Below are 25,936 nucleotides of genomic sequence, written 5' to 3' on the forward strand. Positions count from 1 at the left end.
TCCTTAGAGGCTAAATGTATTCCAATATATTACAAACGTGTGTCATCCATGCATGTTCCCCTTTACCACTGGCAAAATGAAGCTATGGGAGTAGAGTTTGAAAGAGAGATCTGTTCCAGCTTCACTTGAGTGTGTTCTACTTATGCTACTCTTATTCATTAGGCATGCACCTTTATACAGAACGGAGTATATACTTCTTTAGATAAAGGCCAACTCCACTTTGCTGCACAATGGTCAGATGCTTTATGCTATAATATGTTACATAGTTGTCAGACTCTGTAGGTGTGTGTGTGTGTGTGTGTGTGTGTGCGTGTGCGTGCGTGTGTGTGTGTGTGTGTGTTGATGTCAAAAGCCTATACATAGGCAACAGCTGCTATCCAAACCATTGCAGTCAGGTTCCAGAGCTTGGTCATATGCATAAATAACTCGTTGCTACTTGAATAAATATAACAACCCGCCTTGCAGGTTTGGCTTGGTTGGGATAGGGAAGGAGGTACTGCTGAAGCAATCATACTGATGACTCAGAGACTGAAGAGTGTGTCATCATCGTCCCTGCTCAATGCTTCATCTGTCTTTAATATCTTTGCAGGGCAGCCCAGTTGATGCCTGTGACGTTAGAAGTTCAGTGGATAAACATCATCCATCCCTTAATCAATGCATGTTTGTGATTTTATGTTTGTTTTTGTAGTTGATGAATGGATTAGGTAGTGAAAGGTGTTGGAAACGTTTCTGAAGCCAAACTGGATGTAGCAGAGCAACAAGTTTAGTCCCAATTGTAATATTGTATCCATCACTATTTACTTGGGAAAGTTGTGTGGTTGATATTGGTAAGATCCTCTGCTGCCTTGAGTTTTTCATGTTCGTGTGACCTGCCAATGAAATCTGGGCCCCATGTTGTAGCTTGTAATTATGGCCCAGAGTATTTCCTGGTCAGTTCACAGACAGGTCAAGGAGGAACTCTGGGCCCTGATGATGCAGTGAGTTGATGGGTTCATGTTGAGTATTTTCCCAATAATTCCTGTTAGATGAAGAGAGGGGAAGCCAATAGGGGGTGCTATTTAACATGCTCCACCTCCATATAGCGCATAAGGATGTTAAAGAGGGGATTCACCTGCATTATATTCATTGGAATGGAGTTAAGTTCTTCACTGTTCTTAAACTCAGTTATTCTTTACTGTTCCGGTTCCGGTTGACTGTATTCCATCTATGGTATCACAGTGATTGGCAACTACTCATCCAATAAGAAAACCACTGTCAAGTTGAGATAATATAAGAGTTGTGAGGCATTGAGAACGTGCCTCATTTTTTTTTTTCGAGGAACCCACCTCCAGAAAACAACAAATATGTCTCGATGAACAGAAAACTGTATTATGATTTTGTATTTGTTTGCGTACTTAACTTAATGGTTTGTTATATTGTAATATTTTCACATTACATGAGTCTCACTTTATGAAATTAATTTGTTTCATTATGAGATTGAATTAAACACAATTGAGCATGCAGGCCTATGCCATTAATTGGATTTCTTAGTGTGTTCATTTCAGTGCCAAAAACTGCCCAATGTAAGACAGATGCGAAACAGAAAAAAAACGGACCCTTTTTCAACAAAGGGTCCGAATTCCAGTTGTAGAGATTGCAAGTTTTATGATGTACAGTCAAATTCGTTTCTGCTTCAGGCTTGAATATACCCAATACGGTGACAAAATCTTTTGACAATTGAACATTAATCAGCATGGTCTGAATCGAAGTCGAGGGATTTCTATAAATATAACTTTTGCCCAAGGAAATGCCAAATGTATAAATCCAGTTTAACGACCCCAAACCGACCTGTCCTTAATGTCTCTCCTCGGCCCCAATTCTAGAAGATCACACACTTGTTATAGCTTTTTCTGGGACACCTCACCTCAATTAGAAATTAACTGGAAGGAGGGGGATGTGGGAGAAGGGGTTGGGAGGATAAAGTGGCAATGGAGAGAAAAGGATACAACAAGCAATGCAAAGTCAAGAACACTAACATTGTTGTTATTAATGGGGAAAGTTGTAGCCTAAGCCTATGTGGCTTAGGCCACATATATATTGGACATTTCAGGGAGATTTCAGAGAGAAGAGAAATTGTCGTTAGAAAAAGGGGACATATGACTTAATTGGTATCGATTGCTTTTCTATGACATAAAAATATTGTAATTCACAGTATTTTAGCCTTTTCAAACCTGATAATTTATTAGATAATTCCCTCTTTTTTTATTGCGACAAAAGATCATTTCTAAACGAAAATGTCCATTGTGTTTTTTAGTAATGAAATTTGAAAATACACTACAAAATACTATCTTGACCGTCCGTGTTGTTTTTCAGGACATCATACACTTTTTTAGGGCAGTTATTAAAACCATTCCGAATAATTTGGGATGAAATAATATATATACTTTTACAGGTTTTTTATTTAGCTAGGCAAGCCAGTTAAGACCAAATTCTTACTTACAATGACGGCCTACCCCGGTCAAACCCTAACGACGCTGGGCCAATTGTGCGCTGCCTAATGGGACTCCCCATCACGGCCGGTTGTGACACAGCCTGGAATCGAACCAGGGTCTGTAGTGACGCCTCTAGCGCTGAAATGCAGTGCCACCGCGCCAATCGGGAGTTTGAACTCTAGTATCTCATCCCGCTCATCCCGCTCATTATCTTTTTTTGTATATTTTATTTTGCAGACAACGAAATGAGGACCGATACAGAATGAAGGGGATATGTACAGTATCGGTAAGTTGTTTATTATTTTTGCACAAACAATAGGCTACCTGCCCCATTCGGTCCCTTCCTGCAGAGCCAACAGAGAGGGCAGTGTTCCCTGATAATAGCCAGTGAAATGATAATAGCCAGTGAAATGCACTGGGCGAGGTGATATTAGCAAAAAGATGCTATTTGCTTTCATGCTAAGAAATTCGTTTAAACTAGGCCTATGGACACACATTCCATTCTACAACAATTACTCGTTATTACACTATATAAACATCACAAAGATTATTTCACACATGTTGGGTTCTAATTTTCTGAAATATATCTATTTATAACAATCATTCAGTGAAATAACAACGAATCTCATGTTATCCTACTATCAATGTTGTAGCCTACAGAATTTGTGTTGCATGCATATCGTGTGTTACAGATAGATAGATACACTATAAAAAGGGTTATTATGAATTTGACAGTAGTTTACAGGCATCTAGGTGGAAAGTACAATGCTGTATGTAATATTACAGCACACCTACTGTAATATAAACAAAGTATCAAAGCAAGTACTGTGTAAGGACACACAGTACATTGCCGTAAATGTACCGTAGTATACTGTAAAAAAGAAAATGCTACCGTAATCGAAATGAATGACTGAAAGAATGAGTGAATGGATGAATGAAATTAATTGAGGGGAGGAGATCGTATTTCACAGTATTTTACTGTAATAACAAGGGATTGGTACAAGCAGGTTGGCTGCTAAGTAAAGTGTTTACACGTTATAGTAAGACTAATTCATATTTGGGTTTTTATATTACGTACACTTCTAGAGGCCTTTAACAACGGTTTCTAAACTGGCAGCAACTGCATGGAAAACCGGATCAAAATGACATGGCAAAATGCTCAACCATTTGAGGTTTAAGACTGACTGCCTCTGGGGCCCTATAACCACATTGGAGTTCAATTGGTACCGCATTCTCACTCATGGGTGCAACAAATATGGCCTCCTACAATGCACGCCTCAAAATTTGTAAATGAGACAGAAACTACATTACCATACAACCACACTAGTGGTCAAAGGGTTTTTAGTGCTCCAAAGATACGGTATGGCATACTGTATTCTGTGGGGTGGAATTAGAGTGCTATTCGAAATACAGCAATTCTTTCCCCACCTACAACATTTACCCACAATGCACCATAATTGACAGTATGCTGCAGTAAAACGTTTCAGAATATATTACTGTTGATAATAGCCACAATTACAGTATCATTTACAGTTTTCTGTTACAGTGTGCAGCCTATGTTTGTGAAAGAGAACATGCTGCAAGGTGTTCATGTGACGGAAAAGAAAGGTTCACCTTTTTTCCCATGAACAAATGAAACATCAAATGAGTTTGCCTAAGGGCCTCATTTTTCTGTAGTTCTACATTATAACTAGTTATTGAACTAGGGGAGAGATCTGAAATCTATTTGTGGGGAGAAAGAATTCATTGCTTTTCGCCCATCAATAATCCTTGGCAGTGAACTATTGGAAGTCAAACGTGAGGGGTGAAACGCAGGTCAGGCTGTCTAACGAATATTAAAAAGCGTCCACAACACTGGAGCTGGGGTGAGATGGGACCTGGGGGCGTGCACGGGCCTGTGAAGGCGGGGGCGGGTGGTAGGGGTAGTGCGAAAACTCTAATTATAAACTGAGTGGGTCGAACCCTAAATGCTGATTGGCTGAAAGCTGGTAAATCAGACCGTATACCATGGGTATGGCAAAACATGTATTTTTACTGCTCTAATTGTGTTGGTAAGCAGTTTATAATAGCAATAAGGCTCTTCGGGGGTTTGTGATATGTGTCAAAGCACTCTGCGTTGCGTCGTACATTATAATGATTATATTATTGCTTAATCATATGCCGAGATTTGCAGATGCTAATTTTAGATGAGCAAGAAAGTGTGTATGTTTTCTTCTTCTCTTGTCTATCCTAAATGGTTACCTATTCTATTCCATTCCATTCAATGTATGATATTATATTATATCTATAACATGATCTTGTTCACAAGTCATCTGAACATGTTCATCTTTTAATTGTGCATCAATAAAAACGTGAAGATTAAATTGGCGTTTTCCAGGCTATTCGGTTGAATATACCTATTCACCATTTTAGTAGACTATTAGATTCTTGAAACAGGTCACACTCACACCATGCACGATACATTTTTCATCTCCGTCTTCTCATTAACTTCTAGGATGGCAGCCAGAGAGGTTACCGAGCGGTCAGTATGGTAATAGCGAGGCAGGCGAGCACAAGAAATCGTTGGGGACAATAGAAACTTATTTTTCATCTGTGCTGTCACGCCGGCGCTTTGCAGGCTACCCACCGTGCACCGTGTTTGTGGCTGAATATTCATAGTTTAGAGGAGCGACTAACCTCAAAGGCAGACTACTCTTTTCGCGCGCGCGCGCGCGTGTGTGTGTGTGTGTGTGTGAGAGAGAGAGAGAGAGAGAGAGAGAGAGAGAGAGAAAATAGCTACTGCAGATATTTCATTGACAGATTTTCACCTAACAGAATTCTGGCAGTTCGATTTTTTCTTTTCATGCTACAATGGAAAATACTCATTAGTTGTCTATATGTACCCTGTAGAACCGAATTTGTGTTAATATATTACAATCGCAAGTACGTCTCTACAGGAATACATGGGCTACTGAAATCCCACGTCTGTCAAGATAATCGTCTGCTTCAACTGTCGCTTCTATTCAGTAGGTTATAGCTGCGTTGTATCACGTGTTAGGATGAATAATAGGGCACGAATAGCCATAAATCTCAGAAGAAGTCTGTGCAAAATATGTGTCTAACTTACAAACAATCTAAGATTGTCTAGAAGAAGCCCAGGCCCAGGCATTGTAATGACGTTCAAAGGCATATATTTGTACAGTAGGCTATCTGGAAGCAAAGGTATACTACTACAAGTCTGCCTGTACTAGTAAAACATGTAAGCAACCAGCGATCGTTTAAAGCGGACTGATTTAGGCCTACGGCGTTCTATAGCCCCATAAAACGCCTCAAACATCGCTGCCGAAAGTAATAAAAATGGCGGGCGCGCTCTACACATAAACAAACCATAAACATCTGCCCTGCTATGTTATTTTCACCAGATCATGTTGACAAATGACTAAAAGAAGACCACTACCTCGAATTTAGACGCTGATTAGCAAGCAGGTGATTGACCTCGTGTTCTGATCCTTCTCATGTTCTTATAATCCCCTGTCGTAGTAGGCTAGATTTATTCTAGATGTATTTTTAAATTATTATTATTATTCGTTTTTATTATTAGTCTATTGAGCCATAAAGTTCACAGACTGATTATGTGTAGGCCTACTGTCATGTGACAATGTGGTGTCGTGCATAATTTAAAGGATGGAATACAAAACACGAATACATTTGGCCAACAGTTAATTACAGTATAATTGCGCCTGTAACGCATCTGTGGCAAGTGATACCACTCAAAATGGACAGCTTTATCTGCAATGATTTACTTTTCTGAACACAACAGTGTATGGGGGGGTTGTAATGGATGATGTTATTTGCTCCGCATGCTAGGGCTGATGTCAAATGAATAACCTATACACGTGCACTTAGACAGCCACTTGTGTTGAAGAAGATGAAGCCACGATGGACAAAACACCTCCCTGAGACTCATTTCAGAGTAACGTAACACTGATTTGTTTACTAGTTGGATCACCATGTCATACTTATGTAGTGTCTTATACAAACGTATGGACCTGTACATATCCAGAGAGAGAAAGAGAACGCGACGGAGAACGGTATAAATTCATACTGCAATAATTCAACCATAATGTCAGTGATATTGCATTATCATTAGCATCTACGTAATACTATTTTAAAGCAGTGAGATGTGTTTGACCGTGTTTGAAAGTAATTCAAATGCAAAGTATTACATGTGTACTTGTACTTCAGTATACTTCGTGATATTGTTGTTACCTAAAAAGCTCATGTATACTGGTATACTAATTTGGTGTACCTCTGGTGTCCTCTTTCTCCTGATTTAGGCCCAATTCTAATTTCAAAAACTCTCGCTTAGTTGGAACTGGAATGTCTGCATAACATGTACGATTTACGCGAACGTTCATGGACTGTTTGAAGGCAGTAGCCGGATATTCTTAGACTTATATTCTTATTTTTGTGAATGAGGTAATCCTGCCGCTGTTTTACTTGCAGTAAGCAACCCAATCGTTATTGAGATTTTGCGTGCGATTATCCATTCACATACATCACTCTACCTCCATTTCTATTTCTGGATAATAATGATACTGATGATAACAATAATAATAATATAACTGTAATGACAGGGTTCACTTCACATAAGAGGTGTTTGTTTTGATCACTTGCATTGGTGACACAAATGGCGTGAGGAGAGAGAGCGAGAGAGAGAGAGACAGCGAGAGAAAGAGAGAGAGAGAGAGATGATGCCCACAATGGCGACCGAAGGTACGTTCGAAAACCTTTGGTTCCTTATCCGGGGACTACCTCTCACTCTGCTATTGGGCCGTGGGGTCACGTGGTAAAAGTAACTTTACAGGGCTGCTCGCAAGTAGGAGGGCTTTATGGAGCAGAAAAACGACAAAGCTAGAAAAATTATTTTCCACTCCAGAAATTAATGATCATGAGCTCGTATTTGATGGACTCTACCTACATTGATCCGAAATTTCCTCCATGCGAGGAATATTCACAAAACAGCTACATCCCCGACCACAGCCCCGAATATTACAGCCGCGCAAGGGACCCTGGCTCTGGTTACCAGCATCACCATCAGGAGTTATACCCTCCGCGGGCGAGCTACCAAGAGCGCCAATATAACTGTGCAAGCATCCCTGAACCTGACACGCAAAGTGGACATGGACTACCCCATACTGCGCACCTGCTTGCAGGGAAAGGGCAGCCAGCCTCATGTGAGACCCCACAGCTACCCATGTCCCCCACCACCCCACCGACTGCATCCTCCGCCTGCAACCAAGCTACACCGGAGCATCCAAACAGCTCAGCCTCCTCCAAGCAGCCCGTGGTATACCCATGGATGAAGAAAATTCACATCAGCACTGGTAGGCAACTTGTCTCTGTGTTTGTCTTTTCTCTCTCTCTCTCTCTCCACTCTCTACTCCTCTCTCCTCCTTTCCTTCCCTTTATCGGTGCCTCTAACTCCCATCTTCTTCCCAGCCCCTGCTACGATAGGGGAGAAGCTTTTGAAATGGCACAATTGAGGCGGATTTACGACTCAGCGTCGGTAATTACACCCACCATAAATTTTATAGCCGAGGTATACTCTTGGCAGCCGTATCACCATGTGGCTTCTGCTGTTATGTAGCCTATGTGCGCGATGGAGAGAAGAGGGGGAGAGATTAAACGAAAGAAAAAAGACTGCGCTTTGTAATCTTGCATTAATAATTTAGCGCATACTTGGATGTGAGTGTCCCCTAATTACAGAGAGATGGACAAGTTCTTAACTTCCCATTTAGATTCTTTCTCACACCAGAACTACCATATCTAGCCATTTATTCTGCCCATTCCCATCATATATCCCAGTTGAGGACACTCTTGTTTACTCCCTCCTTCCCTGCTTTTCTTTCTTTCTTTCTATTTACTTCTCCCCTTTTCCAGCGAACCCGAATTACAATGGAGCGGATTCCAAGCGGTCTAGGACAGCCTACACTCGACAGCAGGTCTTAGAATTGGAGAAGGAGTTCCACTATAACCGCTATTTAACTCGGCGGAGGCGCATTGAGATAGCTCATACATTGGTTCTCTCCGAACGACAAATCAAAATTTGGTTTCAGAACCGCAGGATGAAGTGGAAAAAAGACCATAGGCTTCCTAACACCAAAGTGAGATCCTCCACCACGGGCGTATCCTCCGGGTCCAACACAACCTCATCAACCGGCGCTGTCGCCACTTCCTCGGCCACTGGTGCCATTATTCCAAATGAACTTTCCGGAGGAGAGGATGGCGAGGATATAACAACGTTATAAGGCGAACAAAACAAAACACAAAAACACTTCAAGAAGGGAGATAGAGAAATGACTGATTATTTATAGAATAAAATAATCAGTCATATAGAATATATTTTGTTTTCGTAGCTATTTGTGTGGTTTCATTTAAGTCCAAAGTTATATAAAATGCATGTTATATAGCATGGATTTATGCGAATACCGATGGATTCTTTTTACGCGACACAGGGTTTAAGTTATTTCATGCTGAATCAAAATGATGTTTTTATGAGAAAATGTTTTGAATGGAGGGGAAAAAAATGTAGCCCTACATTTGATCTAAATGTTATGGTGGGCCATTCGTTTGCCCTGCTGCCCAAGGTGAAATGCACAATTTATTTATTTCAAGCGGAACACTGGAAGAATATCATTATTATCATAGTTATTTTTGGTAAAAATGCTGGAACATACCGATGGGAACATCGATCTTGCAAGGTGAATTACCTCGCGTATTTCAAAAACAGGATTTTGAATTACAATTTAGTTTGTGGTGTTTACGTTGTGTTTAGCAGGTTATTGTAAAATGCAATAAACAGAGTTTAGTGTATTTGTGATAATTATATTGGTCAATAAAACAGTGAATGTCTACTAGTTTTTGTTTCGTGTTTGGATGGATTTTATTCATGACCAATCGAGGTCAAGTGTAATTTATTTTGATAACAGAAGCTCATCCTATGATGTGGTGAACGTTATTTCAAAATGTTATGAAAGTCACAATTGACCAAGTACTGTATTTCCTTTATAGTTCAGCCTAACAAAGCATTAAACATTTGTTTGGCAAAGTTGTCCGTTTGCAACGTATTCCCCCTTAATTTCTAATACTCCACAATAGACCTAATCCTTAATCCAATAATAATCAATGATTCTATTCCAAATAAAGGGTTATAGCCTGGCTGCATGCGTCCTACCCTACATGCTAGCTCATTAGTCTCAAGGACATTCAATTAACATGGCAAGCCATTCAACCAGGCCCTCAACCAGACTCCCTCTGTAGAATAGGCCAGTGCCTGACTTTCTGGAGCCCTGTTTCCTGCTCATTACTGAACCTATCGCTGCATATAACTCTGCAAATCAGTATCATAATGTCAAAATATGACCAAATAATAATTTGTGTTGATGGTATGGGTTGCTATTAATTCCCCCTTTGCCCCAATTACAGGTTGTTTTTCTTGTCTTCTAATAAAGTCAATAACTTGAAGTCAGATTATGGGGCCTTATCGTGGACAATAAAGTATACTATAGTTTACACAATATCGTACTATGATCATATCCACGAGCATTGCCTCAGATTTTCATAGAATATCTTGTAAAAAACAAACAATAATTTGATAATAGTTTTTTATATGCATGCACACAGGCCTTCTCAATATGCAATCATTTCTACAGATATAAAATGGAATGTTAGTTTTCTGAGATTGTCATTCTAAAAGTAGCCTATGTCTGTTGGGCCCTGAGACCTCCCCGGTCAAAGTGAAGAGTATGCTTTTAAAAAGTGGCGCTCGAGCAACGTCATCGTCACCTCTGCGCTTGGTAAGTAGCCGACACTGCAAAAGTATCGTGGCGGGATTTTCCATAGGCCTATATGGCAGTGTTGTGGATTTATTGTCACCATGCAACTCTAATAATACATAGGCTACTCATATTGTGCAATTTATCTCCTGTAACCATGTCTTGCATGATGAAAAAGACCGTTCAGTTAACAGTTTTCCAAAAAATTATTTCATTTGTGGAATAACTTTTTCTTATCCTGCTCAAAATGTGGTGTAAAACATGCCACGTTTGAAAAGAGCGCAAGCATTTGATAGATTATTAAAATGTGTGACTTGAATAGAAATTATAAAACGGCTTGCTAGATGGGGGGGGCAGACGATCACAAAGGGGAGATGTAGTCTATTCTGAACCATCAATCTTAACGCCGCAGAGTAAAATTATTTGGGACTGAATATATTAATTTGGCAACAGCCTCCCTCACAAAGAAATAAACCCAACTCGCTAACTAGCAACTTTACGAAATAAAACTACCAGGGACAAAAATGAAACTTAACACCATGCCAAATTCCAGGAGCCTTTATGTAGTTGCCATGGCCCGTTTTCCCAAAAGCATCTTAAGGATAATTATGAACTTAGCCTTAAAATGTTTTGGGAAACCGGGCCCTTGACAGTTGAGAGAATGTGTAGCTAGCTACTCCACAGTCTCAGCATCCCTCCAATCTCTTTCTAAAACCTGTCGCCTCCATGTCGCGAGGCTGAAAAGGTACTTTATTGAAGTTGGGGACGAACCGCGAGAAGGCCGAGTTCAGTCGGAGGGCACATTTTCTGTCCCATTAGGTCCGTTTCAGCCGGGATGGCCGACCTTTGCAACCCCTGTGACCTGACTGGCTCTCTATACGTGTACCTTCTGTGTGTGCCCTCGTAGGTGGTACCCCGTCCTTACGTGGCTTCGTCAGTGCGCTGGCCTTTGTGGGTTTTTCTGCTCGGGGCCTATTGAGGGGCCGGTGGAAGGGCACCTCTGAATGTGTTGCTCTTTTGTTGCTCTCAGTGGTGACCCGAGAGTGCGGTGAACTGTCGGCCACTTCTCTTCCATTGTGTAGGACCTAGCCCCCTTGGACATCTTACACATTTGAGGGACTTCCAAGTGGTGACTTTGGAGCTTCTGATCCGTATGCATGTGAGTGTTAGGCCTGCTCATGTCGAATGCATTATTACAATTGATAGGATTCTGCATGGGAAAACGTTGTATATTTGTGAAAATGCATCCATCTTGGTGCATAACAGCTTCAATATCATTACGGGTAAACGTTACTTTTGGAATAAATATTATATAGACAAATATATAGGCTACGTTTATGTGGACATTTGCTCCTGCATTGTAGGCCTAAATTAACAATTGAATGCATTGCAATCCAAGTCATGTATTTGATTCATGCTCCCAAAAATAAAAATAAACGTTCTTAAGTTCTTAAGTCAGTTAATCACAAAATTAAGTACATGTGTTAACAGTGTGAGGCTATGAACAACCACGAACGAAAGCATTGATTTATAAAACTGATTCTGCAAGAGATTAGTCCAGGCATCTAGCCTAATTTGAGCCTATAATATTTAATCTACATTTTAACACCTACCTTGATAAAGCTCAAATAATGACAATGTTATACAAGAAATGCACGTCTTCAACTTGTGGGCATTCATGGAGACAATGATAGGATGCTCCACCAGGACAGGACTGAATCCCCCAATATATACAATTGACGACGGTCTGAAGTGAATGGTCTCGTAGTGCACTGTGCAGGTGTGTGAAGTTATACAGCCACATGGTGTATTTTATTAGAAGCTTTTGTACCTCGTGTACCTCTCTTTGCAGTTCACTGATTTACTACGTACTAGTCTGTTACGATCTGTCGTCGAAGTGGGGCCTATACGAATACATGAATTAAACCACACCACGGCAGCATGCATCACACTCAGTATAGATTATTCAACCTGTGCTGGTTAGATGTTATATGTGTGTGAATGGGTTAGGTGTAGATGTGTACATATGAACGAGAGTGGTCACTTGTAATTGCATCATTTGTAACTATATTTAGATCATTGACGTTCAGTCGGACCTCTTAGAATGATTCGACATTGAAACCGTTTTAAAATGACTTGTGATCATAACATGTAATTCACGATTTTAGATATAGGCCTATGCCTTGATTTGCCCCTAAAACATATATCAAACCTATGCAGTTACTGTGGTCCATGGCACAAATATGTTGTAGCAAACAGGAAGTTTACACACAACAGTTCTGTAAGCGATGAACAGCTTTCACGTGCTATAGAACAGTAATTGTACCATTTATCAGCATCTCCATAAAGCCACCTCACCTGACATTTTGTGCCCTGAAGATATTTGAGAGTAGGGGTTGCACAGAGGTTATGTGTGACAATACGTTTATTTTCACATTGTTCAATATTATTTGAGTAAACACAAGCAGCAACACAAACAGAACATAAATTATGGGGGAAATGAACTTTTTCAAGTTATTTTCTTGTGACTTAAACAATCGAAGAGGTCCATTCACAGACCTTAGCCGCAACCGAATGTATTTTCAACTTGATTTGAAAGCTTACTTTACGAGTTGCAGCTTTCAATCAAATCTACATGTTTATGTCATTACGAAGAATGCTAGTTTGAAAGTAGATTATATAGCCAGATACTGGTAATATAAATACATCTAAAAGTAGATTATACACTATGGGTTTAAATGTAAAGCAATTACGCACTAGTTCAGATGTAATGTTTTATTTGTAGCTACAGGCTAAGACCTGTCTTTTCAGAATTATTTTGTATTTGTTTAATTGTTTAGCTTCGTGTATTTCAATTGGTGTGATGAATTCCCCAAAAGTAAATAAAGAATATGCTGCATTTTGTACAAATGTCGCCTATATTTTTGGAGTGTAGGCCTAATTATTTGATAACATTCCTGCAAAAGCTAAGCCATTGTGAATCTTGTCTCTTCAAAGTCTTTAGAGAATATTGAGAATGTTTCTCTCCATATGATTCCGGGGAATGCAGGCGAACATTCCACTTTGCAACGTTGATTTATGGCAGGCCTCTGGCAAGGCATCTTTCTCTCTCACACTCTCTTGGCGGACGGAACCACGAAAATAAACTTGTTAAAAGAAGTGGAAATCATATATCCGAAATCCCCACCCCAAAAAACTGTTATGATGATCTTTGTGGTAATATGTGTAGATTTATATTAGTACATTACTATGGCTACAAAAACATCTCTCCCTTGTTCAAGATGAGTGTCTTCTTCAACCAATTTATTTTTTAACGAAAGGTCTGACTCCAGACTATTGTGATGGGGATGGTGTAGTCTGCAGAGGCGTAAAGTATTTAAGTAAAAAATACTTTAAAGTACTACTTAAGTACTTTTTTTTTGTATCTGTACTTTACTATTTATATTTTTTGACAACTTTTACTTTCACTTCACTAGATGCCTAAAGAAAATAATGTTCTTTTTACGCCATATATTCTCCCTGACACCCACAAGTACTCGTTACATTTTGAATGCTCAGCAGGACAGAAAATGGTCCAAGTCGCACACTTATCAAGAGAACATCCCTGGTCATCCCTACTGCCTCTGATCTGGAGGACTCGCTAATAACAAATGCTTTGTTTTTAAAATGATGTCTTAGTGTTGGAGTGTGAAAATTATGCATCTGGTTTGCTTAATATAATGCATTTCTACTTATTCCTACTTTTACATTTACTTTTGATACTTAAGTATATTTTAGCAACTACATTTACTTTCGATACTTAAGTATATTTAAAACCAAATACTTTTAGACTTTTACTAAAGTAGTATTTTACTGTGTGACTTTCACTTCTACTTGAGTCATTTTCTATTAACGTTTCTTTACTTTTACTCAAGTATGAAAACGGAGTACTTTTTCCACCACTGGTAGTCTGTTTATATAGCAGTCATGGCAGCTGCATGAAGGCGCTGAGTTGAAACAGGGGTCAAATCTCATGTTCCAGGGATAGAGGAAATAAGGCTGCTCACTCTCACATTGACCAGACTTAATTAAGGAGGGTGTGTCATAAATCCGTAAATCTAGTCGGTCCGTTCACCCCCAGAGGGGCAGATGCACCATGTCTGGCCTGTGTGCTCATGGGCATCTGTGTGTGTGTGTGTGTTGGAGCGTGTGTGTGTGTGTTGGAGCATGCGTGTGTGAGTGCGTGTGTGTGTGTGTGTGTGTTGAATTGATTCTCAAATCTATTATGAATTAATTATTTACAAGTAGAAAAGTTGCCATCCAAGGCTCAATATTTAAAAAGTATATGGACTTAAAAGTTGTCAATACAATTATGGTTATTCCTTTATAAACATCATAACATAACATTTAACAGTTGTAATTAGGCCTACTGCAGTTACTTATAAAGCATTTATAGATATTAGTGTAACGTAATATAGCATTTTACCCAAGTTTCAGTCCCTGGTAGACAAGTGTCCAAGTATTGGTCTATATGAGACATGGATCAATGTCAGAGCTGGACTGAATGCACTGGACTGCTGCCTAAATGATAAAGGGAGAGTGATTAGTTGCAATAGCAAGTGAGCTACTAATAACGTCTTGTCTTCACTAGTATACCCAACAGACGTTTAATGTGAATTTGATTAAATGTATTTTTCTGGACAAGTAACATACATTTCCAAGGTATTGTATAATTCTCAGCAGCCATCTGTTCTTGTCAGCTCTCCAATTCTATGCAGGTCCATTAAATCAGGTGAGAGGTTGAGGCTTTGGATTGGGTTAAACCATTCAATTCAGGCATTCCTTCCGAATGGTTCAGTTAAGGGTTAAGGTTTGATATAGGGTTAAAAGAAATATAAAATAAAATGATTGTCTACCACTGGGATTGGACACACGACCATCTGATCCGAAGTCATGGGATTATGCCCATCCACCACGCCTGTCCATAACACCAAGCCTACGGTAATAGCGCTCCGTGTTGCCCCTAGTGGCCGGTTTAGAAGGCATTTACCGACGTCTTCGGGACAAGTCCATCTTGAACAATCTGCCTGGTTGGACTACAAGGTTGCGTTTGCTGAGTGTAGGCGAAAATGTATTTCTGTAGGATCAAAACTATGGCATTATTGCAGAACTCGATGGGTCCAATTGCATTGTAGCAGATACAGGAATCATGAACATATTCCATACCAAATGTAGTCATTATTGATGCACAGTATATCGCCCCAACTGGACATTTTAGGGAATAATGAGATTGTGATGCTCAGATGCAAACTGGTAACAGTTCACTGCAGTATACTGTGTAGGTATCATGTGTTTTGAGAAATGGAACATAACAGTTTTAGAAGTGATATTAGCCTACTGTTGGAACGTATTGACAGAGAATCAATCCAAAAATACTATGTAAAATAGAACTTCCATCCGCGCTAGAGATTGGAGGTCCTTTGGCCGTGGACGATATCCAAGTGCAGGGGGTTGTTGTAACAATATTTTACTCCCAGAAGCACACTTCTGAAAGAACTGGTTTTTCAGTTTATGGTATAGGCCCTAGAGAGGGAGATACAACTGAAAAGTAGTGTTTTATGTCTATATTGGACACAAACCAACATGTTAATTTACTCAAATGTTCATGGAAATGTATGTCCAGAAACTAAGGATATATGTTGGCCAAGAAAGACAAAATAGCTAGTTTCACTTTTAATTTGTCGTTTTAGTGGGTTATTATTGATAGGAGTCTACAGTCTTAGAAAAAGCCTAATTTGGGGAACCTTTTGGTTCTTTGGACAAGATAAAATAACCTTTTACAAAAAAAGGTTCTACAGTGCCTTACAGTAAAAGGTTCTACAGTGCCTTCAGAAAGTATTCAAACCCCTTGAGTTATTCTACATGTTGTTGTGTTACACACTGAATAAAACATTTATTCAATTTATTTTTTCCTCCCCACTCTACAAACAATACCCCATAATGAGAAAGTGAAAATGTAAAAAAAAGAAAACATGTATTCATTTACATAAGTATTCACACCCCTGAGTCAGTGCATGTTAGAATCACCTTTGGCAGGAATTACAGCTGTAGGTCTTTCTGGGTAAGTCTGTAAGATCTTTGCACATTATTCTTTTTATAATTCTTCAAGCTCTCCCTCGCCCTCCATTTGACAAATCTGACCATAATTCTATCCTCCTGAATCCTGCATTACAAGCAAAATTGAAAGGAGGAAGCACCAGTGACTCGTCAATAAAAAAGTGGTCAGATGAAGCAGATGCTAAACTACAGGACTGTTTTGCTAGCACAGATTGGAATATGTTCCGGGATTCTTCCAATGGTATTGAGGAGTACACCACATCAGTCACTGGCTTCATCAGTAAGTGCATCGATGACATCGTCCCCACAGTGACATACCCCAACCAGAAGCCATGGATTACAGGCAACATCCGCGCTGAGCTAAAGGGTAGAGCTGCCGCTTTCAAGGAGCGGGACTCTAACCCGGAAGCTTATAAGAAATCCCGCTATTCCCTCCGACGAACCATCAAACAGCAAAGTGTCAATACAGGACTAAGATTGAATCGTACTACACTGGCTCTGACGCTTGTCGGATGTGGCAGGGCTTACAAACTAATACAGACTACAAAGGGAAGCGCAGCCAAGAGCTTCCCAGTGACATGAGCCTACCAGACAAGCTAAATTACTTCTATGCTCGCTTCGAGTCAAGAAACACTGAAACATGCATGAGAGCATCAGCTGTTCCGGACGACTGTGTGATCACACTCTCCGCAGCCGATGTGAGTAAGACCTTTAAACAGGTCAACATTCACAAGGCCGATGGGCCAGACAGATTAGCAGGACATGTACTCCAAGCATGCGCTGACCAACTGGCAAGTGTCTTCACCGACATTTTCAACCTCTCCCTGTCTGAGTCTGTAATACAAACATGTCTCAAGCAGACCACCATAGTCCCTGTGCCCAATAACACTAAGGTACAGTGGCTTACGAAAGTATTCACCCCCCTTGGCATTTTTCCTATTTTGTTGTCTTACAACCTGGAATTAAAATAGATTTTTGGGGGGTTTGTATAATTTGATTTACACACTCACATGCCTACCACTTTGAAGATGCAAAATCTTTTTAATTGTGAAACAAACAAGAAATAAGACAAAAAAAAACAGAAAACTTGAGCGTGCATGACTATTTACCCCCCACCAAAATCAATACTTTGTAGAGCTATCTTTCTTAGCAATTACAGCTGCAAGTCTCTTGGGGTATGTCTCTATAAGCTTAGCACATCTAGCCACTGGGATTTTTTTCCCATTCTTCAAGGCAAAACTGCTCCAGCTCCTTCAAGTTGGATGGGTTCTGCTGGTGTTCAGCAATCTTTAAGTCATACCACAGATTCTCAATTTGGTTGAGGTCTGGGCTTTGACTAGGCCATTCCAAGACATTTAAATGTTTCCCCTTAAACCACTCAAGTGTTGCTTTAGCAGTATGCTTAGGGTCATTGTCCTGCTGGAAGGTGAACCTCCTTCCCAGTCTCAAATCTCTGGGAGACTGAAACAGGTTCCCCTCGTGGATTTCCCTGTATTTAGCGCAATCCATCATTGCTTCAATTCTGCCTCTCTGATTAATGCCCTCCTTGCCTGAGTTTTGGTGGGAGGCCTTCTCTTGGCAGGTTTGTTGTGGTGCCAGATTCTTTCCATTTTTTAATAATGGATTTAATGGTGCTCCATGGGATGTTTAAAGTTTCTGATATTTTCCCCGGCCTGTTTGGAGAGCTCCTTGGTCTTCATGCTGTCGCTTGCTTGGTGTTGCCCCTTGCATAATGGTGTTGCAGACTCTGGGGCCCTTCAGAACAGGTATATATATATACTGAGATCATGTGACACTTAGATTGCACACAGGTGGACTTTACTTAACTAATTATGTGACTTATGAAGGTAATTGGTTGCACCAGAACTTATTTAGGGGCTTCATAGCAAAGGAGGTGAATACATGCACGCACCACAATTCACGCACCACAATTCCGTTTTGAATTTTTTTACATTTCACTTTACCAATTTGGACTATTTTGTGTTTGTCCAATACATGAACTCCAAATAAAAATCAATTTAAAAGACAGGTTGTAATGCAACAAAATAGGAAAAATAGCCAAGGGGGATGAATACTTTTGCAAGGCACTGTAATCTGCCTAAATGACTACTGATACATACACTCACGTCTGTAGGCATGAAGAGCTTTGAAAGGCTGGTCATGGCTCACATCAACACCATTATCCCAGAATCCCGAGACCCACTCCAATTTGCATACCGCCCCAACAGATTCACAGATGATGCAATCTCTAGTGCACTCCACACTACCCTTTCACACCTGGACAAAAGGAACACCTATGTGAGAATGCTATACCATTGACGACAGCTCAGCGTTCAACACCATAGTGCCCTCAAAGTTCATTACTAAGCTAAGGACCCTAGGACTAAGCACCTCCCTCTGCAACTGGGTCCTGGAAATCCTGATGGGCCGCCCCCAGGTGGTAAGGGTAGGTAACAACACATCCGCCACGCTGATCCTCAACACGTGGGCCCCTCAGGAGTGCGTGCTCAGTCCCCTCCTGTACTCCCTGTTCACTCATGATTGCACGACCAGGCATGACTCCAACACCATCATTAAGTTTGCCGATGACACAACAGTGGTAGGCCTGGTCATCAATAACGACGAGACAGCATATAGGGAGGAGTACAGAGACCTGATCGTGTGGTGCAAGGACAAAAACCTCTCCCTCAACGTGATTAAGACTAAGGCGATGGTCAGTTAGCATCGCCATTTTATTGTAAGAATGTGAAATGTCAGAATAACAGTAGAGAGAATGATTTATTTCAGTTTATATTTCTTTCATCACATTCCCAGTGGGTCAGAAGATTCATACACGCAAATAGTAGGTGGTAGCATTACCTTTAAATTGCTTAACCTGGGTCAAACATTTCGGGTAGCCTTCCACAAGCTTCCCACAATAAGTTGGGTGAATTTTTGCCCATTCTTCCTGACAGAGCTGGTGTAACTGAGTCAGGTTTGTAGGCCTCCTTGCTCACACACGCTTTTTCAGTTCTGCCCACAAATTTCCTATAGGATTGAGGTCAGGGCTTTGTGATGGCTGCTTCAATACCTTGACTTTGCTGTCCTTAAGCCTTTTTGCCACAACTTTGGATATATGCTTGGGGTCATTGTCCATTTGGAAGACCCATTTGCGACCAAGCTTTAACTTGACTGATGTCTTAGGATGTTGCTTCAATATATCCACGTAATTTTCCTTCTCATGATGCCATTTATTTTGTGAAGTGCACCAGTCCCTCCTACAGCAAAGCACCCCCATAACATGATGCTGCCACATCCTGTGCTTCACAGTTGGGGGGGTGTTCTTCGGCTTGCAGGCCTCCCCCTTTTTCCTCCAAACATAACAATGGTCATTATGGCCAAACAGTTCTATTTTTCTTTCATGAGACCAGAGGAAATTTCTCCAAAAAGTGCATTTGCAAACCGTAGTCTGGATTTTGTCTGGCGGATTTGGAGCAGTGGCTTCTTCCTTGCTGAGCGGCCTTTCAGGTTATGTTGATTTGGACTCGTTTTACTGTGGATAGAGATACTTTCATACCTGTTTCCTCCAGCATCTTCACAAGGTCATTTGCTGTTGTTCTGGGATAGATTTGCACTCTTCGCCCCCTAATACGTTCATCTCTAGGAGACAGAATGTGTCTCCTTCCTCAGCGGTATGACAGCTGCGTGGTCCCATGGTGTTTATACTTGCATGCTATTGTTTGTACAGATGAATGTGGTACCTTCAGGCATTTTGAAATTGCTCCCAAGGATAAACCAGACTTGAGGAGGTCTACAATTTTTTTTCGGAGGTCTTGGCTGATTTCTTTTGATTTTCCCATGATGTCAAGCAACGAGGCACTGAGTTTGATGGTAGGCCTTGCAATACATCCACAGGTACACCTCCAATTGACTCAAATGATGTCATATAGCCTATCAGAAGCTTCTAAAGCCTTGGCATCATTTTCTGGATTTTTCCAAGCAGTTTAAAGGCACAGCCAACTTAGTGTATGTAAACCTCTGACCCACTGGAATTGTGATACAGTGAATCATAAGTGAAATAATCTGACTGTAAACAATTGTTGGAAAAATTACTTGTGTCATGCACAAAGTAGATGTCCTAACCGACTTGCCAAAACTATAGTTTGTTAACAAGAAATGTGTGGAGTGGTTGAAAAACAAGTTTTAATGACTCCAACCTAAGTGTATGTTAACTTCCGACTTCAACTGTATGTGTGAGGTTTGGGGAGTTGAGAAGGGAGCAGACGACACATTTTTCATGTTTTATTGTATTGTTATTGTAAAGAAGTCAGCCAGAGTTGACTTAGGCCATCATTCAAACACGGAGATACCTGCCTGGCCACCAATGCATATTTCCAAACTATGTTTGCAAATAATGACAATGCATTCTAAAAACTATGCTGGTATACATTTGTGCTTTCATTAATTGTTTATTAAAGCTCAAAACATTGTTGGTTAATGGTAGTAGCCATAATTCATAAATGGCACCATGCAGGGTTCCATATGGTACCATTTTGTTTTAGTGAAGAAGAACCTCTAGGGTTCTGATAAAAGAACCCCATAAAATGGTTCTACATAGAACATTTAGGGGTTCCATACATAAAGCACGCAATATAACCTTTTTGGTTCTATAAGGAACCGTTTTTTTCTAAGTGTATTGCATGTACATGTCCTATTTATATAGGTCAAGACATTAACACGTGTTCTGGGAAGAAAGGAAATTGACAATGTGTGTCTTTTACTTTTCCTCATGTATGAAGTGTGCAGTGTTCAGCAAAGTCTCCGGTCCTTTCATTTCACTCTGAATTGTTTACAGCAATGTAGGGCACCGGGCCAATAAATCTCCCGCGTGCTCTGCCGAGACAGGTCCATTTGTATGCACCGTTTTAACCGACAACATCCTCTGCCCATTAACGTCCTTCCACGAGCTCTCTGTCTCCTCTTCTCTGCCCGACTCGAGCTCTGTCCGCCGAAAATACATTATGGGCATGGATGCTTTTTATTGAGAAGAGCAGTGTGGAGAACAGTGTTTTTGGAACAAAGGGGTTCGGAATTTTGCTGCTAGTGCTAAGGCCTACATGGTAGCCATGTCAACACGAAAAAGCCCACATTAGTGGAAATGCTATATGCTGTGAGTTATGATATGTTGTATGTTAAAATCCTCAATCGTTACGAAACTTTGTCCATGTTTCCTCGGCTGTTTGTGTCAGCCACCAAGCCGTGAAAAAGGGGTTGACACCCAGAGGGACTGGCGCGCGCTTTGTGCAGACAGAGAAAAATGATTTATTGCCACTTGGGCGGTTCAACCAGAGTTCACGGAGAATCGTGGTGTAGTCGCACGGATGAGCTAAATTATGTTCTTGCTGAGATAGTATATCACAGATTATATTCTATATCCAACACAGCCGAGTGTTCAACGATTTGAAACAAAGAAAACAAACCGAATTGAATTCCTTTCCTCTCATTTCTCATTTCCAGCTAAAATTAGTTACAGGTTCACCATATGATGATGGTAATAATAATAATAATAATGTTATCCTTATAATTATCCTAATCATAATACTGTACTGAGTATGTGTAGTCTATATATCGAAACTGATCATGGGTGAGGAAAATGAAAAAGTGGATTAAATGCACATGAAGCTCAAATAGGCCTATTGAGTTCCCTTATCGGCATTTGTATCTCAGGTTGGAATGAATCGTCTCACATTCACCGCACACTCCCAACCAAGTCATATTTCATGTCGCCTAAATGGCACCAATGCGAACCCTGCTATGTGTACACTGAATGCCTCTCTCTGAAGAGCTATGTGACAGCAAGCAATTCACTGTACTCTAAATAACAAATCGTTCTTAAAACAAGAATGATTTTGGGAAGAACAATTGGAAAAGTTAAGGGCATGAGGAGGAGTGTCTTCTGATAAGCTCCCTCTAATAGACGCAGTATAACCTGCCTGTTTAGTTGTGCACAGTATACTATGCATACCAGTTTCAAATGAAATGGCCAGAGGTAGCCTATTTTAATGTAGGCCTAATATGGTAAATACATGCGAATATTTGTCATTTTTGTATGTGCACACGTCTTATTGTTAACGTTTAATAAGAGATGGTCTGCTTATTTGTCCCAATCTCCTATATGATTCTGAAAAGTCTATGTTCTCTCTCATTACTATAAGGCTGTGAACATGACTAGGATATGACTATGACCCATAACTCGATTTAGCTGAAATTCAAGTGGAGTATTTTGTTTATCCTGATGATCAACTGCATGCTCTCCGTGAACATTTGATGTTGCCGGAAATCCTATCTCTACATGCGTGCTATTCTTGTTGTTCTATTATTCTAAATGATCCCGTCAAAAAATGTCCTTTAATCGTTTTAGCCTACAATATTGAGAACGTGATATGCTCCTTCTTTATGTTCAAATAACGTATTGGCGTGAGTGTGTGACGTGTGAATGGAGGCTATGAATCAGGGAGTGAGGTTACCCTTGTGGCGGGGCTAGAAGGAGGGTAAACGGAAGAGGGATTACATCAGAGTGGTGCTGTGAAGATGCTGGGTCGTCCCGGCTAGGCGATCCAGAGTGCATCATCCATCACGGTGCTGCTGGAAGACATCTATTGAGGATTCACCTCAACATATTTGTTATATTATATTATAGAAATACTAGTGAAAATATAATATTGTAGGCCTAGAATCTAATCAACATTTTCTGATAATATCATCCTTAGTCCACGTACACTTTAAAGCCACCAGAGCCCTAATCTCTACATGGCTCTGCTGTAGACCATGCTCGTTTGGGTAGGGTATTTATAGCTAGCTATATAGTCTATTTTTTTATTGTAATATTTACATTGGCCTAAACATTATTGCAACAGCACACCTCCAAGTTAAATGACTAGCAAGTTCATGAAGTCCATAGGCTATTGCTTTGGTGTTAGCGTTGGGTTCGTATAACACAGCCAGCCAGTCATTTTCCTCCCTCTTTGTCTGTCCGTCCATACACACGGGTTTTATATCAATCGAAAAATACCCTGTAATATGAATGTTGTTGGGCAGAGCAAAACACATCCACGTGGATATTGATTAGTAATCGCAGGTAGCCAGACATTTGAGGTAAAAAATACTATTATTTTTGATATTCTTTTGTAGTCTTCTCATTCTCTTTGTGTGTGGCAATGATTATCAAAAGCCTTTGTTTGACCACTCCCATTGACTCTATTCGAATCTATTCCAAGTCCTTTAATCTAAGTAGATAAATGCACTGCTCACTTGGATGGTTCCCTCACTGAGTGTATTAGCATACAACCACTATGAACTGAATGCATATTCACAAGCAAACAGAATAAAGTAAATAGACAAACGTAGAGTTTTAAGCCCAAGCTTTGTATATCCAGAGGAATACCACTCACAATGGTTGGTCCTCGTTTTTAATATAGTAATAACACTTCAACAAACAGCACACTCATGTTACAATAACACATTCACGAAAATTACACATTTAGTCAAATGTCTTTTTTTTTTGTTGTATATCTCGCGATAGCATTGATATTATCCAAGTAGGCTAACATACCACTTATTCGATAGTTTCCAACAAGGAGCATTGATATAACCTACCGGGGAAGTTTTTAAAAACGATGCAACTTTCATTGCGCTGGATTTCCATTCGAATTCTTCCCACCATCTGGTACTCTGTAAATAAAAAACGAATAGATATTTAGTTCCAAATGATGCGTTCAGTTGCGTGCCTCTTTTTCTGTCTATCTCTTACTCACTCTCTTACTCTCTCTCTCTCTCTCTCTTTCTCTCTCTCTCTCTAGCTCTCTCTCTTCCTCCATCTTCCCCTCTCTCGCGTTCTAAAACTGCCTACATACACTGCTAGTCCTCTCTTACTTTTCATACACTAATTAGTTGTTTTCATCCATAGGTGAAGAAACCCGTGCTTATTGCAATGCTGCCTGAAGAATGGGAGCGGGTTCCTCCAGCGCGATTAAGTTCCTTTCGGACGGTTTGCAACTCCAGCGCGCGATTATTGGAGGACGGCCCCACGTGACTTCACGGTTTACCCCTCTGGTAATATTATTCAATACAGTCTTAAAGCTTATTTAAAGTCTTCTGCATAAAGCTTTTACATTTACGTTCGTTGTAAAAGCTATATATTTAACATGCAAAAGTGCACACCTTCCCAGAGTTATATTTATCAGAGTGAATTTGATGAAGTGCACCCTGCTAGGTCTATGGACCAGCACCAGTCCCTTCTCCCATGTCATCTACAGGGCGAACCCAACACTGCAACCGAACCTGCTGGATGCGTCACCGGACACAGTGAGGGAGGCCACGCGCCACAATTCCGAGAGATTCCACTCTTCCAGCGTTCAGTCACCTCTTCTGCTTGTATCAGCTGCACGCCGTACCCGACTGACCCGTTATGGGGCACCCCGGACCCGGTGGATACCCGCCATGCCAAGGGCAAAGCAGTCGTCAGAGACAAGAGGTGCAGTGCATCCACTTACTTCCTCTCACCGAGGCATCTCTTCCCCTGGATGAGAGAAACTCGGCATGACCTACACCAGAGTGCATCGGACTCCAACGAATTAGGTAAATATAATATCATATTTGAATATAGTACAGTGTCATAATGATGAATGTGCATATGACTGTCCATATTACCCTAGCCTATATCTGCATTTACCTAGCCTTCAAACGTATTTTATCAGAACATTGCACACCTTATAATTTTGGTGCCAAAAGAACATTTGTGAGTTATGACTTGCTCACATATTAACATAGAAATAATAAGTATTAGGCAATAATTCTTGTTTTAACCTTTATTGACATAATATAGAGTTTAGATGTTGTCTATAATTCTCTTTTTATTGACCAGAATTATGCTATGCCTACACTTTTAGAAAACAAGGGTGCTATTTAGAACCTAAAGGGGTTCTTCAGCTGTCACCACAGGAGAACCCTTTGAAGAACTCTGTTTGGTTCCAGGTAGAACCCTTTTTGGTTCCAGGTAGAACTCTTTTTCACAGAGAGTTCCATGTAGAACCCTTTTTTTCATAGAGGGTTTTACATGGAACCCAAAAGAGTTCTACCTGTAACCAAAACGGGTTCTACCTGGAACCAAAAATGGTTCTCCCACCCTCCTTTCCTAAGAGTGTATATACACATACATATGTTTGTGTTACATTTGAAGAAATTTGAATAATATGTTTGAACAACTCCTGATGTTAGTTCTCAATTCTATCACACACAATCATTTCCTCCTAAGTAGGTCAGATATCCAGGTGTAAACTGGGACTTTAAACCCTGAATGCAATAGTCACTGACAGGATTGTTGTGGCACATCTGACACTCTGAAGGTGGTTGTTTCCAGTGGTGGTCCCAAGGCACTCTTTAAGTGATTGAGTTGACAGGTACACTACTGCCGTGTGTAGATGTGATTAATGCGTATGTAAGACGATTCCCTGAAAAACAACTTTCTCAAAACACTATCATCTGAGACAAGCTGTAACTGGTGTTATGTCCCAG

General features: G+C 40.4%; 2 protein-coding genes across 14 annotated transcripts in view; both read left to right on the top strand.

Annotated features, from left to right (window-relative positions):
- Nucleotides 1-25,936, top strand: part of LOC110491998 (homeobox protein Hox-C3a) — a 71,846-nt gene that overhangs the window by 43,406 nt on the left and 2,504 nt on the right. For 4 of the 13 annotated variants that reach the window (XM_090202818.1, XM_090202817.1, XM_021565924.3 and 1 more), the window contains exons 2-4: nucleotides 2,709-2,757; nucleotides 24,330-24,475; nucleotides 24,679-25,000. In XM_090202818.1, the coding sequence (XP_090058944.1) occupies nucleotides 24,368-24,475; nucleotides 24,679-25,000 (430 nt within the window). In that variant the 5' untranslated portion in view covers nucleotides 2,709-2,757; nucleotides 24,330-24,367. Of the gene's footprint in view, nucleotides 1-2,708; nucleotides 2,758-24,329; nucleotides 25,001-25,936 lie in introns of those variants that run through there. The other 9 variants (XM_090202819.1, XM_036946912.2, XM_021565925.3 and 6 more) reach the window with 3 other exon arrangements.
- On the top strand, nucleotides 5,740-9,365 carry LOC110491999 (homeobox protein Hox-C4a). Its single transcript, XM_021565929.3, has 2 exons — nucleotides 5,740-7,837; nucleotides 8,394-9,365. The coding sequence occupies exons 1-2, from the start codon at nucleotides 7,396-7,398 to the stop codon at nucleotides 8,759-8,761; spliced, it is 810 nt and encodes a 269-aa protein (XP_021421604.1). The 5' UTR covers nucleotides 5,740-7,395; the 3' UTR covers nucleotides 8,762-9,365.

This window comes from Oncorhynchus mykiss, chromosome 16 (assembly GCF_057628025.1).
Source record: "Oncorhynchus mykiss isolate SJ-2025 chromosome 16, ASM5762802v1, whole genome shotgun sequence".
Lineage (NCBI taxonomy): Eukaryota > Metazoa > Chordata > Actinopteri > Salmoniformes > Salmonidae > Oncorhynchus > Oncorhynchus mykiss.

What these genes read in the sequence shown, in the direction of transcription:
- LOC110491999 (XM_021565929.3), top strand. Translation starts at nt 7,396, where the DNA reads ATGATCATGAGCTCGTATTTGATGGACTCTACCTACATTGATCCGAAA. An exon ending in GAAAATTCACATCAGCACTG is followed by an intron (nt 7,838 to 8,393) that starts GTAGGCAACTTG and finishes CCCCTTTTCCAG; the next exon opens with CGAACCCGAATTACAATGGA.